The 15,621-nt window shown below is 43.5% G+C and overlaps 1 protein-coding gene across 2 annotated transcripts in view; it reads left to right on the top strand.

Moving 5' to 3' along the window:
• Positions 1-6,121, top strand: part of ABHD5 (abhydrolase domain containing 5, lysophosphatidic acid acyltransferase) — a 55,953-nt gene extending 49,832 nt beyond the window's left edge. For both annotated transcript variants that reach the window (XM_077268985.1, XM_077268984.1), the window contains exons 5-7: positions 641-752; positions 1,306-1,492; positions 4,009-6,121. In XM_077268985.1, the coding sequence (XP_077125100.1) occupies positions 641-752; positions 1,306-1,492; positions 4,009-4,098 (389 nt within the window). In that variant the 3' untranslated portion in view covers positions 4,099-6,121. The remainder of the gene's footprint in view (positions 1-640; positions 753-1,305; positions 1,493-4,008) is intronic.
• The last annotated feature ends 9,500 nt before the right edge of the window (positions 6,122-15,621 follow it).

Here is a 15,621-nt window from a genome sequence, read left to right as displayed (position 1 = left end):
GTTCAAAGGTGGTGGTTTTTCAGCCTTCCTTACCTTGGCCATGTCCCTGAGTATCGCACATCTTGTGCTTTTTTACTCCAGTAACTTTGCAGCTCTGAAATATGGCAAAATTGGTGGCAAATGGCATCTTGGCAGCTTCACGCTTGATTTTCCTCAATTCATGGGCAGTTATTTTCCGCCTTTTTTGCCCAACACGCTTCTTGCGACCCTGTTGGCTATTTGCCATGAAACGCTTGATTGTTCGGTGATCACGCTTCAAAAGTTTGGCAATTTCAAGACTGCTGCATCCCTCTGCAAGACATCTCACAATTTTGGACTTTTCAGAGCCCGTCAAATCTCTCTTCTGACCCATTTTGCCAAAGGAAAGGAAGTTGCCTAATAATTAAGCACACCTTATATAGGGTTTTGACGTCATTAGACAACACCCCTCCTCATTACAGAGATGCACATCACCTGATTTACTTAATTGGTAGTTGGCTCTCAAGCCTGAACAGCTTGGAGAAGGACAACATGTATAAAAGTATGTGATCAAAATACAACTTGCCTAATAATTCTGCACACAGTGTATTTTATTTTTATTTGGATTTTAATAAATTAATTGGTATGTGTATTTTTTTATATATATTTTGTTTATTACCAGGTTTGAGTCTTGTTCAAAGGCTGAGACCAGATTTCAAGAAAAAGTATTCATCCATGTTTGAGGATGACACGGTGACAGAATATATCTATCACTGTAATGCACAGCCTCCAAGGTAAGTAATTCTCTGCATGTCGTGGTAATCTATAACTATTCTTCCCTTGTGTATTGCAGCTTTTTTGTGTACCGTACAGAGACGAGGCCGCCTGTTCTCTTCCTGAGGGACATAAGCCCATGACAAGTTGTGTTTTTTTTTTTGTTTTTTTTTTTACCAAATATACATAACCTGCTATATAATGAACAGTCACTCCAGTGAATTGATTCTTGCACAAAAATGTACATAGATCCCAAAATAACTGCTTTAAAACTGCAGGGAGGTGTTAGTGATGAGCAAGTGTGCCTTGTGGTGTTATCTGATCACACGTGTGTCTTAATCGAGTATTTTTGGCGTGCTTGAGGAAAAAAAATGATAGAGCTGCATGTCTCGCGGCTGTTTGAAAGCTGCAACAGATGCAGGGATTGCCTAACAGGTGATCCCTGCATGGTTTCGTCTGTCGAACAGCTGCGAGATCTGGAGCTGCGGCAGCTCGAACATTTTTTGTCCACTAGTGCCTATGTGTTCTTAATAAATAATGTGATAATTATTTATTTTAATTTCATGGTTGCAGTGGCGAGACAGCTTTTAGGAACATGACCATCCCATATGGCTGGGCTCGTAGGCCAATGTTGCAGCGGATTGACAAGATGCACCCGGACATCCCAATCACGGTCATATATGGAGCACGCTCTTGTATTGATGGGAATTCCGGAAGCCCCATTCAGTCCCTGCGGCCAAACTCCTACGTGGAAACCATTGTAAGTGCTGCAGAAGATGCGACAAACATTAAATCCCAAAATAAACTGCATATATTAAATGGAACTTAAACCTGAAGAGGTTGTTGTACTTACCTTGAAAATCTGTTGCAATTGTTGTATAATGTGTTTTTAACCTTTCTAAATAATGTGTGTAGTGTAGGTGGTTACTGATCACGGTGTTCTCCAGTTTCTGGCACCGCTCAGCTCCTCTTCTGACTCCTGTGACTTGAAATTCCAGCGGATTACACACGGTTTTATATGTGAACTGGAAGCCGCTCTTACAATGTAAGCCTAAGCACCGCAGACCTGCATTGTAACACACAAACCCTTGTGATCTGGCAATGGAGCCCATAACTCAGAAGGGCGGAGCGCCGCTGGCCACCAGGAGCCCGTGATCAGATCAGTGCACTGCGTTATATACTGTGCCTGCACTGATGTACTATTTCTCCAGCTGTCCCATAGGCTAAGAAGGGGAGCAGTTGTCATGTAATGATTGGACTAGCCGCGATCAGCAAGTGATTTCCTATGCTGTGGATAGCTGTTTGTTTTTTTTTGGTTTTTTTTCGGGAATAGCCCTTTTAACTTGTCACATGCATTTTTTTACTCTACTAAAAGTGTCAATGTGGCAGCAATTGTTTGACTTGGTTTTAATAGTTTCCTCTTCAGCTGAACGCCGCCCCATTCACTTACATGCTCAACTCTACCAAGTAAAGATGTTTTCTCAACAGGGCGCGTGAAATACAGTGCCAGCCACTTCAGGCAGTGTCGTATCACCTGTGAGACTGAGCCGTTCAACATCATTGATTGATGTCTAGTATGACAGGCACAATCAACATGGCAGAAATGTTATAGTGATACAGAGCTGTGTTGCTGCGAATCCAGCACTGGGAAAAACAAACAGGAATCTTCATTATGTTCCCTGCCTTTCACTTTGCTTCTGTCTCCTCCTCCCTCTTTGACTGAAAATGCTGTGTAACATGATGCGTCATTTAGAGTCCATCGTCTACTGAGTAAGACTACTTTGAGGTATAGTTTCAAAGTGAGTTCAGGAGGCCGGGGGATTGGAAGAAGTGTCTCAGAAGTGGGGAAAGAAGCTGTTAAATATTACAAATTACCTAATATTTTGTTATACTATGTGTCATATATAATTGCTATTTATATAATTCCATACAGATCTTGGAAGGTTAATAGTAAATTAAGATGCAGCTAAGCCGATAACAAATCCCCATCAACAAAAGACAAAGGGGTTGGGTATCTCATAAGTCACAATCTTTATAGAAAATAATTTAAAACCCTATTTTGTACATGGCAAAGTGTCTTGAGAAAAGGCAAACAACAACGCTATTGGCGGACGGAGTAAAAAAAGCAAGATGTGCTGACTAGCAATACAACGCCTGTGATGGTGAATGGAGCGAACGTCAACGCCTCTTGCTGTATCTTTATATTATAATCGTGAGCTAGACAGAAGCTTTTCTTTCCAGCAATGATTATAGTTGGCGGTTTGTTCTATTCGCTGTTACCAGTGTATTTCTCGTCCGTACATCATCATTATTTATTCTTGCTTTACTTACTCTGTCCCCCAATAGTTTGTAGTCCCCTTTTCTGATAAGATGCCTTGTAGTTTACAAAGTGTTTTACTTTATTTTCTATAAAGATAGCCAGCACCTTTTTGTCTTTTGTTGGTGATAACTATTTATTTTATGCAAAATTTATTAAAGATGCAGTTCTCATTTAAAGCTGATCGGTCACCAGATTTCACAGTATACACTGCATGCGTTAATTGAATCTTCCACCTAATGACGCTGGTGTGCTTCCTGTTAGAATGGTTGTATAATCTTGAAAAAGAAAATGAGCATTTTACATCTTCAGCTACAGCGGGGACACTTGTACTGCAGGAAAACATTCAAAAGGGATTATACGGCGATTCTGACATGGATTTTTCAATGTAAGTACACCAGTGTCATCAGGTCCATATAATTAGCGTATGCTGTTTGTATTGTAAAATATAGGCTTTTTTTTCCTCAATCCTTGTAATGTCTTCCCGCTGACTAATTTTATGAAAATTGCAAGTAATCGTCACTATTTGTCACCTTTACCACACGGCAGTATTGCTGCAGCTCAGATTTACTGTAATCTAGTCCCTCCTAATCCTATTTTCTGTTACAAGTTGACCATAATAATCATTAATGAGTTGAATTTTTTTTCTCCTTTTTTTTCTTTCTCCATAATTCTTCTGCTTTCTGCTGATTTTTTTTTTTGTATGCTAACATGAAATTGCAATACAATTAAAAAATGCCTCATTGGTTCCTAAACATGCAGATAGAAGTGTCCCACCCTAAGTATATGGAGCGGCCATTCCATAGCTCCCAGGATGCTGGCGGTTACTTGCCTGGCAGGATGCCCACATGTAGAAGATGACAAGTCTGCACATTTGTGTTTATTTGCCGGGTGTGAATGGTGCTATAAATATATGGTGAGCCGGTGTTTTCTCTGGTTAACATGTGTTTGTTCTGTAGGCAATTCGAGGTGCCGGCCATTACGTCTTTGCCGATCAGCCCGAGGATTTCAACCAGAAAGTAATCGAGATCTGTGACTCTGTGGACTGAGCCCTCCCGCCCCATCCACGCTCCCGCTGTGACCGGCCTCCTCCTCTGGCGGTGGTATATAACCCAAGTGATGCAATCCACAGCATTTGCCCCATTTCATCGGTGCTTTCTTTTTTACGGACATTTGCACACTTGAACCTGAATTGTGCCTTTTTTTTCCCTGTAGGAGCTGATTTTAGAGATTTTAGATGGACTCTGTACAGTTTTTACAATATTCAGAGTGCTTATATTTATACGCCATTTATAACACCAATAGCTATATATTTCCAGAACAATATAGCAGTCATATATAGCTTTTTAAACTGGACGTTCGGCCGATCTACTCCAAGGACTTGTCCCCGCTCTGCCTGTGTGCGCGGTGTACTTTATTGTATTTATTTTTGTAATGTGAAATACTCCGGTTATGTGCCAACTTCTGCGTGTGATGCTTGCCTGCGTGTCGCAATGGGGAAGTGTCTGTATTAAGACTGGAAGACTAGAGTAATGCTTGCTAACACTACCTGCGGCCAGGAGACTAAACGTCAGTGCCACATTCATAGCAATAAGTGTGTGAGAGGCCGCGTGCGTGTGTGTGTGTGTGTACAGTGCTCTGACCGTCACATGGAGGGCCGCCTGTCAGGGCAGGCGCTGTAGAGGAAATGTCTGACTCTGGCTTTACATGGCAAAATCACCTGTTTTGGGCTAGGACCTTTTAATAGTTGCCACTGTGAAGGACTTGGGGGCATGATGTTTCCTAATTTACTGAATGGCACTGCAAAAGGTTACTCAGTGGGTACTATTGGCTCACAGATTCATGACCTTGTAGGAGCCTTATGTGCTAGACTTTGGAACTTTTTGTATGAGGATTTGTGCACGACCCTCTTTTTTTCCTAGAACCTTAATACAAAGGCGTTTTATAATTTATTTTTTCTTGGGGGGTCATTTTAAGTCAAAAGGGTACCTTGTCTTTAAGAATGTGCTTAGGAAACCTGAGGTAGTGCAGGGAAGCACACTTCCAAGTATCCGTATTCTGTCATCTGGCGCTCCTTTGCCCTGCAGTTGATGATTTAGGCCTTTAAGTGCTCTGGTGGGCACATCGGTGCACTTGCAGTCCGCTCTTCTTTGTTTCTCCCCACCGGTGCTGCCTCCACTTCTCATTTGACAGTGTAGAGTTATGGTTGCGTCAGGCAGCAGAGCCTTTGTCTCCACTGTCAATCAAAAAGTGTGATTGTTGTGCCGGCGGGGAGAAGAAAAAGGAGCTAAGGACTGCAAGTGCACAGATCTTCCTACTAGTGCACTTGGGACACCCTGCCCTACACTGTAGTGCCACAGATTTCCAATTTTTACCCTCTGTGTTTCATCCGTGAAATCCGTGAACTTCACTGATGAAAAAGTAAATTGCAAATCTTCCCCTATATTTACTGTTGGATGCTATCGGAGTACCTTTCCTGGGCTCGAGTACTATGTTTGAGTCCCCGCGGCTGTTCACCGGCTGCAACCCACGCAGGGATCGCCTAATAAGCAAGCAATCCCCGCATCTCTTGTGGGTGTTGAACAGCGGTGGCTACTGAAACATATTATTCAAGCACATCTAAGGTACTCTGTTATCTTAGCATGTTCATGTGCTAACACCTTATCTGAGCACGTTCGCCCAACAGCGATTACAATGTAAATCATGGATCGCACACTGCTGCCATCTGTGTGCGGTCCGTAATTTTTACTGCCCCATAGACTTGTCTGGGTAATTTTGATCTTTGATTTTAATCAATAAGACAGGTTTTTTTTTGGTTTTTTTTTTTTGGTCACAGTCCTCAAAAGTGAAGAAAATACCAAAACCTGTTATTAGCGCCATAGACTTTGATCTGTGAAAAGCACAGAACATAATTCACGGATGTCTGAATAAGCCCTGGCTGACAGGTTTGTTGGGTTTAAAAGGCTTTCACTCCAGCTCTATAGATAATGAGCTTATGAAGTGTTACAGTAGGTGTGCATGATGTGACTTTTTCTTTTGTGTTTTGTTAATTAAATTTTTTTTTCTGTATCATAGAATTGATATTTACACAGGACTTAAAATTTTCTAACTTCCTTTGGGGGATCAGGATGGGAAATTCTTATATATTCCACATACTTGAGTTGAGCAAAGTGATTTGTGCTGCCCTGGTCCGGTCCTCTATAGGAGGCACATGAGGATGAACTGAAGACTGCCCTACCCTGATTACCACGGAGGACCAATCTAGAAGTCTGATCAGGGCAGCGCACATCTCTGCACAACTCTTGCTCTAGATCCCCCTCTACAGCTTACAAACGAGCCATGTGGCTGCTGTGCATAGATGGTCTTGCACATCACTGAAAATCTTGTCTTCCTTGCATTGTGTTTATGATGTAATCCTCAAATTTTCTAGGCTCATTAATTCTGTCCATTTAGGTGAACGTTTCCTGTATGGAAACAAGTAGACAGTGACAGTATTTTTATAGGAGGTCTCTAGATAATCTGCATCAAAATCACCAGGTTAGTAAAGAAAATGACTCCTTAATAATGTGATACTTGTTTCACACATAGGAAATAATAACATTTCTGTAGTGATATTTACAGACCCCAAACTGTAAGCAGATATGATGGAGCTGAATATATCATTCTTTCTATGCTGCTGTTTCACATAAGACTCAGTGCTAATTTCTATTTTCATTTGGTAAACTGGATTTACTCGAGTCATTACTCATAACTTACCCCGGCCATTACTTATTTCTCTCCGGTCCTTCAAACTCAAGTTTTGCATCTGTTCGTTGCACATTAGGAGCACAGTGTCTCTAGAATCAGCACTTACCAGACCTATGGACAAGTAATAAGTACCTGATTCCTGGGCGGTCTGATCACTGGGATCTCCATCAGTCATGGAAATTGGGTTTCAGCGCTCCTGTTTGCATGGAGTGTCAGTTAAGCATGTGTACTGATGCTTTATTTAAAGAGGTTGTCCACTACTTATACATTGATGGCCTATACTTAGGATAGGTCATCAATGTCTAATTGGCCGAGCCCCGGCACCCCCGCCTATCAGTTATCGGTGTCGGCCGGAAGTACTTGCTTGTGGAGCTGGCAGTCTTACTTGCACTGGCTAGGTCGTGTGGCTAGGTTACTGCACATCCGCCTCCTATTGCTTTGTATAGGAGGCTGATGTGCAGCACCCTGCGGTAGCCACTAGAATTAGACAGCCAGCTCAGCAAGTACTTCCGGCCGACACTGATAACTACTGAACGGCAGGGGTGCCGTGTGCTCATTGATGACCTATCCTAAGGATAGGCCATCAACCTCTTTACATTCTAAGCCACTGATGGACATGGCCAAACACACCCTTGATCACTTCCCATTTACCCTGCAGGAAATTTGTGAGTGGTAGGTTCAGCAGTGTCATGGTATTTTAAATAACCTTAGTAGTTTAAGGGTATGCTCCCCTTGAAAGCCATGAAAGAGGTAGTGTCACAATGGGCATTCATAGCATATCCTCAGGCAATCCCTTTATGTCTGGCTGTTTACCATCAGTGGCTGGAGAGGTGTACTGGTTTTGTCCATTCATTGCTATAGCAGCTATGACTATAGCCTAGGAAATGCTGCCAGCTGCTTTCCCAATTTTACATTTTCAGAATGTATTTTTAATAATGCAGTATTTGCTAATTGCACTTTGTAGTCTAATAGGGACTGAGGCCATGTGCCACGGGAGCAGATCACCACCGCTACAACTAGAAAGCCTAGAATAGCCAGCAAGGGCAAAAAATCTGTATCAAGCCAGTATAGGTAACAATGCTATCATGGCCTCTGATTGCGATGACTTTTGATGGTACAATTTCCTGAAATTAGAGGAGAAACTGTATATGTGACGGTGAGGTATAAAACTGCATCATAGCAAAAAGCATGCAATAGTTGGTAGTGGTCTGTGACTAGAATCCCTAACAATTCTATACGCATCAATGGCCACCCTATGTTGGGAGTAGAGGACAATCTCTAATCATTTCAGATATACAGTATATATTATACATTTGTATAAAACGGCTGCTTTCTCCCCAACATTGTGCCACTTCTGTCAACCAGTATAATTTGGTGAGAGAGAATAACGCACACTATGGCGCTCGCCACCAGGGAGACAGGAAGAGTGGGCAGTGGAGTGGAATAGAATGAAAAGACCCCCCTAGCTGCTGGAACCACACAGGATCTGTGCCTATCCTGGGATTGAAATGTAGGTACTAAATAATCGCGATGCGAATACAGTGGCCCGCGCTCAGGGGTGTGTGTATTATAGTAATAGACTGTAGGCGGCTAACACAAGTATACAATGAATGGTACTTGGATTGTTACAATGGTATACAATAAGTGGTGTTTAAATCACCAATTAAATGCTTAGACCTGTTATAGAAAGCATATGAGTCACTATATCATAAATGTATATATGCCCGTATCGGCTATGCTGCAGTTGCTTACTGTGATTGCTGCGCTGTGTCCAGCGTCCTGAGTATATCCCGGCCTGGAGTCCGCTGTGAGATACGATGCGGCGTCTATGCAGGGCGGGGGGGGGGGGGGGTTGGGGGTTTTGGTGGAGAAGGAGTCGACTCCTTCTCCACCAAAACCCCCAACCCCCCCCCCCCCCCGCCCTGCATAGACGCCGCATCGTATCTCACAGCGGACTCCAGGCCGGGATATACTCAGGACGCTGGACACAGCGCAGCAATCACAGTAAGCAACTGCAGCATAGCCGATACGGGCATATATACATTTATGATATAGTGACTCATATGCTTTCTATAACAGGTCTAAGCATTTAATTGGTGATTTAAACACCACTTATTGTATACCATTGTAACAATCCAAGTACCATTCATTGTATACTTGTGTTAGCCGCCTACAGTCTATTACTATAATACACACACCCCTGAGCGCGGGCCACTGTATTCGCATCGCGATTATTTAGTACCTACAGTATAATTTGGTGTTCCGTAGAGTTTACCTTTAGTTTTATACAAATGTTCTGCTCCTGTTTTGGAGTTCCTCCATAGCGGTTAGACTTTACACCAGCCTCTGAAATAATAAGAATGTTAATATAGATTTCCAGTTCATTTCTATAAAACCAGTGTGTAAGAGATCATGTTGGTCACCGATCTGTAGAATGGATCTGTCCTGTAGGAGTTTTATAAAGATGATGCACGAGTGACTGCGAGACCTATCGCTTCACTCTTCATCAATGCACAAAGTAAGGGGTCGATGCAAAAGCCCAATGTCTAAGCCAAATAAATGGATGGAAGAATGAAGAATGTTAATGTTTTATTTAAATACAGATTATAGTTGACTCTTTATTTCTTATACACAGTTAAATATGAAAATGTAAACTCTTCTATGCTGTGAAGTCTCATTTCTAAATCAAATAATAAGTTTAATCCAAAGGACCACTCTGACATTTTTTTCCATTACCCCCTTTGTTCCCAATCAGGAGTGCAGAAAGATACTTGCCAGTTTCTAGCGGTGCTCCGGTCCTCTCCATCATCATGTGACTGCAATTGTAACCTGTCGGCTCGCACAGCGTTTGTGTGGACTGCCGAACACTTTCTCAGTGTAAGTCTAGGAATGACCCTTTCATATACTTACATTAGTGATGGTGAATAGGGGATACAGTAGCTTTCCAATGGTTTAGTGTCTGACCACCTTGGCCCCCCGCCGATCCTGAGAACCGAGACTCCGAAGAGCCCTGGCTAAATTGAACAGAAGTTGATCATGAACACTGCCATTCCATTCATTGTCAACAGGAGCGCAGAGTTCGCCAAGCGCTCTGCTCCACTGATCTTCGGCACTCCTGTTACACTAATGGAGCAGCAGTGCGCATGATCACTGGGGGCCACCTAGGCCAGACCCCCAGCAATCATAAGGTTATCCTTTTGGATAGTAGATACCTTGCAAACTTGAGATCACCTCTTTAAGAAAGGAACTAACAGTCTTCAGTGTGAGGCGGCAAGAAAGGGCTGCAGTCACATGATGCAGGAGTGGGCCAGACCTGCGCTGGAAACTGAAGAAAACAGTGACTAGTAAGTATTTGAATGCATTCATTACACACCCAATGCTGCTTTTATAACAAAGGACATGCTAATAAAAAAAAGCCCTAGAGTACTCCTTTATTCTAAGTCATTGAGTTAATTGAATATGGTAAATACTTCAAATTTATATATTTCTGAAAATAAATGTTGCTGGACTGCAATAAAATATAAATATATATTTAACTACATTCTTGTTTTGTTATTAATTGATAGCAATTGTTAATATTAAGCCAAATGTGGGATCAATCACTATGAAATGTACTACTTTGTCAAATGTTTTAAAGGCTATGGACACCTTTTGACATGCAAAAAAACAAAAACATTTTTTAGTCTGCAATCTACTTTCTTGTATTCCGCTAAAGACGCTCCCCTCCCCTTTCTTGCAGTGTGCATGCTTAGTCACAATGTTTTCTTGTGGGAGTGTCTTTCTAAGTAATATAGGTTGGATGTGTCCATCATGTATTGACACAGCTTCTTTCCTGCACTTTTTTTCTCTTCATGTATTTTTCTCCTTTTTTATAGCTTGTTTTTCTGTCCTTCCTGAGATACGTTCAGCTCTATTCATGCTTTGGAAATCTGTGTACAACTCTGCCCCCCTTCTTGTGATTAACACTCTGAGAACAGAGATGGTAAAGTGAGAGAGAGCCAGATTTGTAACATTTTTAACATGAAGACTAACTCGAGGTCAACTTTTGTTTTTGGGGTACAAATGAACAACAATAATAATAAAATGTATACAAAGCTTTTAAAGAATCCTTAAACTTATCCTATGTCATATTGCAAGACTCGTTAAAGGGTTGATTGTGACTTGTAGGATCGCTACTTCCAACAGGATGCGCTATAGAGTTAAGTCCTCTTTTTCTCTGAAGAGGCAATTTGCATATTAACCCCTTCATGACCTTGCCGTTTTTTGCAATTCTGACCAGTGTCCCTTTATGAGGTAATAACTCAGGAACGCTTCAACGGATCCTAGCGATTCTGAGATTGTTTTTTCGTGACATATTGGGCTTCATGTTAGTGGTAAATTTAGGTCGATAATTTCTGAGTTTATTTGTGAAAAAAGTGGAAATTTGGCAAAAAATTTGAAAATTTCGCAATTTTCACATTTTGAATTTTTATTCTGTTAAACCAGAGAGTTATGTGACACAAAATAGTTAATAAATAACATTTCCCACATGTCTACTTTACATCAGCACAATTTTGGAAACAATTTTTTTTTTTGCTAGGAAGTTATAAGGGTTAAAATTTGACCAGTGATTTCTCATTTTTACAACAAAATTTACAAAACCATTTTTTTTAGGGACCACCTCACATTTGAAGTCAGTTTGAGGGTTCTATATGGCTGAAAATACCCAAAAGTGACACCATTCTAAAAACTGCACCCCTCAAGGTGCTCAAAACCACATTCAAGAAGTTTAACCCTTCAGGTGTTTCACAGCAGCAGAAGAAACATGGAAGTAAAAAATGAACATTTAACTTTTTAGTCACAAAAATGATCTTTTAGCAACAATTTTTTTATTTTCCCAAGGGTAAAAGGAGAAACTGGACCACGGACGTTGTTGTCCAATTTGTCCTGAGTACGCTGATACCTCACATGTGGGGGTAAACCACTGTTTGGGCGCACGGCAGGGCTCGGAAGGGAAGGAGCGCCATTTGACTTTTTCAATGAAAAATTGGCTCCAATCTTTAGCGGACACCATGTCGCGTTTGGAGAGCCCCCGTGTGCCTAAACATTGGAGCTCCCCCACAAGTGACCCCATTTTGGAAACTAGACCCCCCAAGGAACTTATCTAGAAGCATAGTGAGCACTTTAAACCCCCAGGTGCTTCACAAATTGATCCGTAAAAATGAAAAAGTACTTTTTTTTCACAAAAAAATTATTTTAGCCTCAATTTTTTCATTTTCACATGGGCAACAGGATAAAATGGATCCTAAATTTTGTTGGGCAATTTCTCCTGAGTACACCAATACCTCACATGTGGGGGTAAACCACTGTTTGGGCACATGGTAAGGCTCGGAAGGGAAGGAGCGCCATTTGACTTTTTGAATTAAAAATTATCTCCATCGTTAGCGGACACCATGTCGCGTTTGGAAAGCCCCTGTGTGCCTAAACATTGGAGCTCCTCCACAAGTGACCCCATTTTGGAAACTAGACCCCCCAAGGAACTCATCTAGAGGCATAGTGAGCACTTTAAACCCCCAGGTGCTTCACAAATTGATCCGCAAAAATGAAAAAGTACTTTTTTTTTCACACAAAATTTCTTTTAGCCTCAATTCTTTCATTTTCACATGGGCAACAGGATAAAATGGATCCTAAAATTAGTTGGGCAATTTCTCCTGAGTATGCCGATACCTCATATGTGGGGGTAAACCACTGTTTGGGTGCACGGCAAGGCTCGGAAGGGGAGGCGTGCCATTTGACTTTTTGAATGGAAAATTAGCTCCAATCGTTAGCGGACACCATGTCGCGTTTGGAGAGCCCGTGTGCCTAAACATTGGAGCTCCCCTACAAGTGACCCCATTTTGGAAACTAGACCCCCCAAGGAACTTATCTAGATGCATAGTGAGCACTTATAACCCCCAGGTGCTTCACAGAAGTTTATAACGCAGAGCCGTGAAAATAAAAAAATAATTTTTCTTTCCTCAAAAATGATTTTTAGCCCAGAATTTTTTATTTTCCCAAGGGTAATAGGAGAAATTGGACCCCAAATGTTGTTGTCCAGTTTGTCCTGAGTACGATGATACCCCATATGTGGGGGTAAACCACTGTTTGGGCGCACGGCAGGGCTCGGAAGGGAAGGCACGCCATTTGGCTTTTTGAATGGAAAATTAGCTCCAATCATTAGCGGACACCATGTCGCGTTTGGAGAGCCCCTGTGTGCCTAAACATTGGAGCTCCCGCACAAGTGACCCCATTTTGGAAACTAGACCTCCCAAGGAACTAATCTAGATGTGTGGTGAGCACTTTGAACCCCCAAGTGCTTCACAGAAGTTTATAACGCAGAGCCATGAAAATAAAAAATAATTTTTCTTTTCTCAAAAATGATTTTTTAGCCCACAATTTTTTATTTTCCCAAGGGTAACAGGAGAAATTGGACCCCAAAAGTTGTTGTCCAGTTTCTCCTGAGTACGCTGATACCCCATATGTGGGGGTAAACCACTGTTTTGGCACACGTCGGGGTTCGGAAGGAAAGTAGTGACGTTTTGAAATGCAGACTTTGATGGAATGCTCTGCGGGCATCAGGTTGCGTTTGCAGAGTCCCTGATGTGCCTAAACAGTAGGAACTCCCCACAAGTGACTCCATTTTGGAAACTAGACCCCCAAGGGAACTTATCTAGATGTGTGGTGAGCACTTTGCACCCCCAAGTGCTTCACAGAAGTTTATAACGCAGAGCCGTGAAAATAATAAATGTGTTTCCTTTCCTCAAAAATATTTTTTTAGCCCAGAATTTTTTATTTTTGCAAGAGTAACAGGAGAAATTGGACCCCAAAAGTTGTTGTCCAGTTTCTCCTGAGTACGCTGATACCCCATATGTGGGGGTAAACCACTGTTTGGGCACATGCCGGGGCTCGGAAGGGAAGTAGTGACGTTTTGGAATGCAGACTTTGATGGAATGGTCTGCGGGCATCATGTTACGTTTGTCCTGAGTACGCTGGTACCCCAAATGTGGGGGTAAACCACTGTTTGGGCGCACGTCGGGGCTTGGAAGGGCGGGAGCACCATTTGACTTTTTGAACGCAAGATTGGCTGGAATCAATGGTGGCGCCATGTTGCGTTTGGAGACCCCTGATGTGCCTAAACAGTGGAAACCCCTCAATTCTAACTTCAACACTAACCCCAACACACCCCTAATCCTAATCCCAACTGTAGCCATAACCCTAATCACAACCCTAACCCCAACACACCCCTAACCACAACCCTAACCGCAACACACCCGTAACCCTAATTCCAACCCTAATCCTAACCCTAATCCCAACCGTAACCCTAATCCCAACCCTAACCACAACTGTAACCCCAACACACCCCTAACCCTATCCGTAACCCTAACCACAAGCCTAATCTTAACCCTATTTCAAACCCTAGCCCTAATTCCAACCCTAACTCTAATTCCAACCCTAACCCTAAGGCTATGTGCCCACGTTGCGGATTCGTGTGAGATCTTTCCGCACGATTTTTGAAAAATCTGCAGGTAAAAGGCACTGCATTTTACCTGTGGATTTACAGCAGATTTCCAGTGTTTTTTTGTGCGGATTTCACCTGCGGATTCCTATTGAGGAACAGGTGTAAAGCGCTGCGGAATCCGCACAAAGAATTGACATGCTGCGGAAAATACAATGCAGCGTTTCTGCACGGAATTTTCCGCACCATGGGCACAGCGGATTTGGTTTTCCTTAGGTGTACATGGTACTGTAAACCTGATGGAAAACTGCTTCGAATTCGCAGCGGCCAATCCGCTGCGGATCCGCGGCCAATCCGCTGCGGATCCGCGGCCAATCCGCTGCGGATCCGTGGCCGATCCGCTGCGGATCCGCGGCCGATCCGCTGCGGATCCGCGGCCGATCCGCTGCGGATCCGCTGCCGATCCGCGGCGGAACCGCTGCGGATCCGCGGCCGATCCACTGCGGATCCGCGGCCGATCCGCTGCGGATCCGCGGCCGATCAGCTGCCGATCCGCGGCGGATCCGCTGCCGATCCGCTGCGGATCCGCGGCGGATCCGCTGCGGATCCGCGGCGGATCCGCTCTGTGTGCACATGCCATAACCCTACCCCTAACCCTACCCCTAACCCTACCCCTAGTTCTAACCCTAGTTCTAACCCTAACCCTAGTGGAAAAAGAAAAAAAAAATATTTTCTTTATTTTATTATTGTCCCTACCTATGGGGGTGATAAAGGGGGGGGGGGTTATTTATTATTTTTTTATTTTGATCGCTGTGTTAGAACCTACCACAGCGATCAAAATGTACCTGTAATGAATCAGCCAGCCGGCTGATTCGGCGGGCGCACTGAGCATGCGCCCGCCATTTTGGAAGATGGCTGCGCCCAGCGAGGAGACGGACCGACACCGGGAGCCTAGGTAAGTATAAGGGGGGGGAGATCGGGGCACGGGGGGGGCGTCGGAGCACCGGGGGGTGACATAGGAGCAGGGGGGGAGCGGGCAGGAGGACGGGGGAGCGGAGCACAGGACGGAGGGGACCGGACCCCATAACGGAGCACTGGGGGGGCGATCGGTGGGGTGGGGGGGGGTCACTTCAGGTTTTCCAGCCATGGCCGATGGTATTGCAGCATCGGCCATGGCTGGATTGTAATATTTCACCAGTTTTTTAGGTGAAATATTACAAATCGCTCTGATTGGCAGTTTCACTTTCAACAGCCAATCAGAGCGATCGTAGCCACGGGGGGGTGAAGCCACCCCCCCTGGGCTGAAGCACCACTCCCCCTCTCCCTGCAGATCGGGTAAAATAGGAGTTAA

Source organism: Ranitomeya variabilis, chromosome 6, assembly GCF_051348905.1.
Source record: "Ranitomeya variabilis isolate aRanVar5 chromosome 6, aRanVar5.hap1, whole genome shotgun sequence".
Lineage (NCBI taxonomy): Eukaryota > Metazoa > Chordata > Amphibia > Anura > Dendrobatidae > Ranitomeya > Ranitomeya variabilis.
The sequence above is the reverse complement of the archived record's forward strand: the minus strand, read 5'-3'. Positions and strand labels throughout refer to the sequence as shown.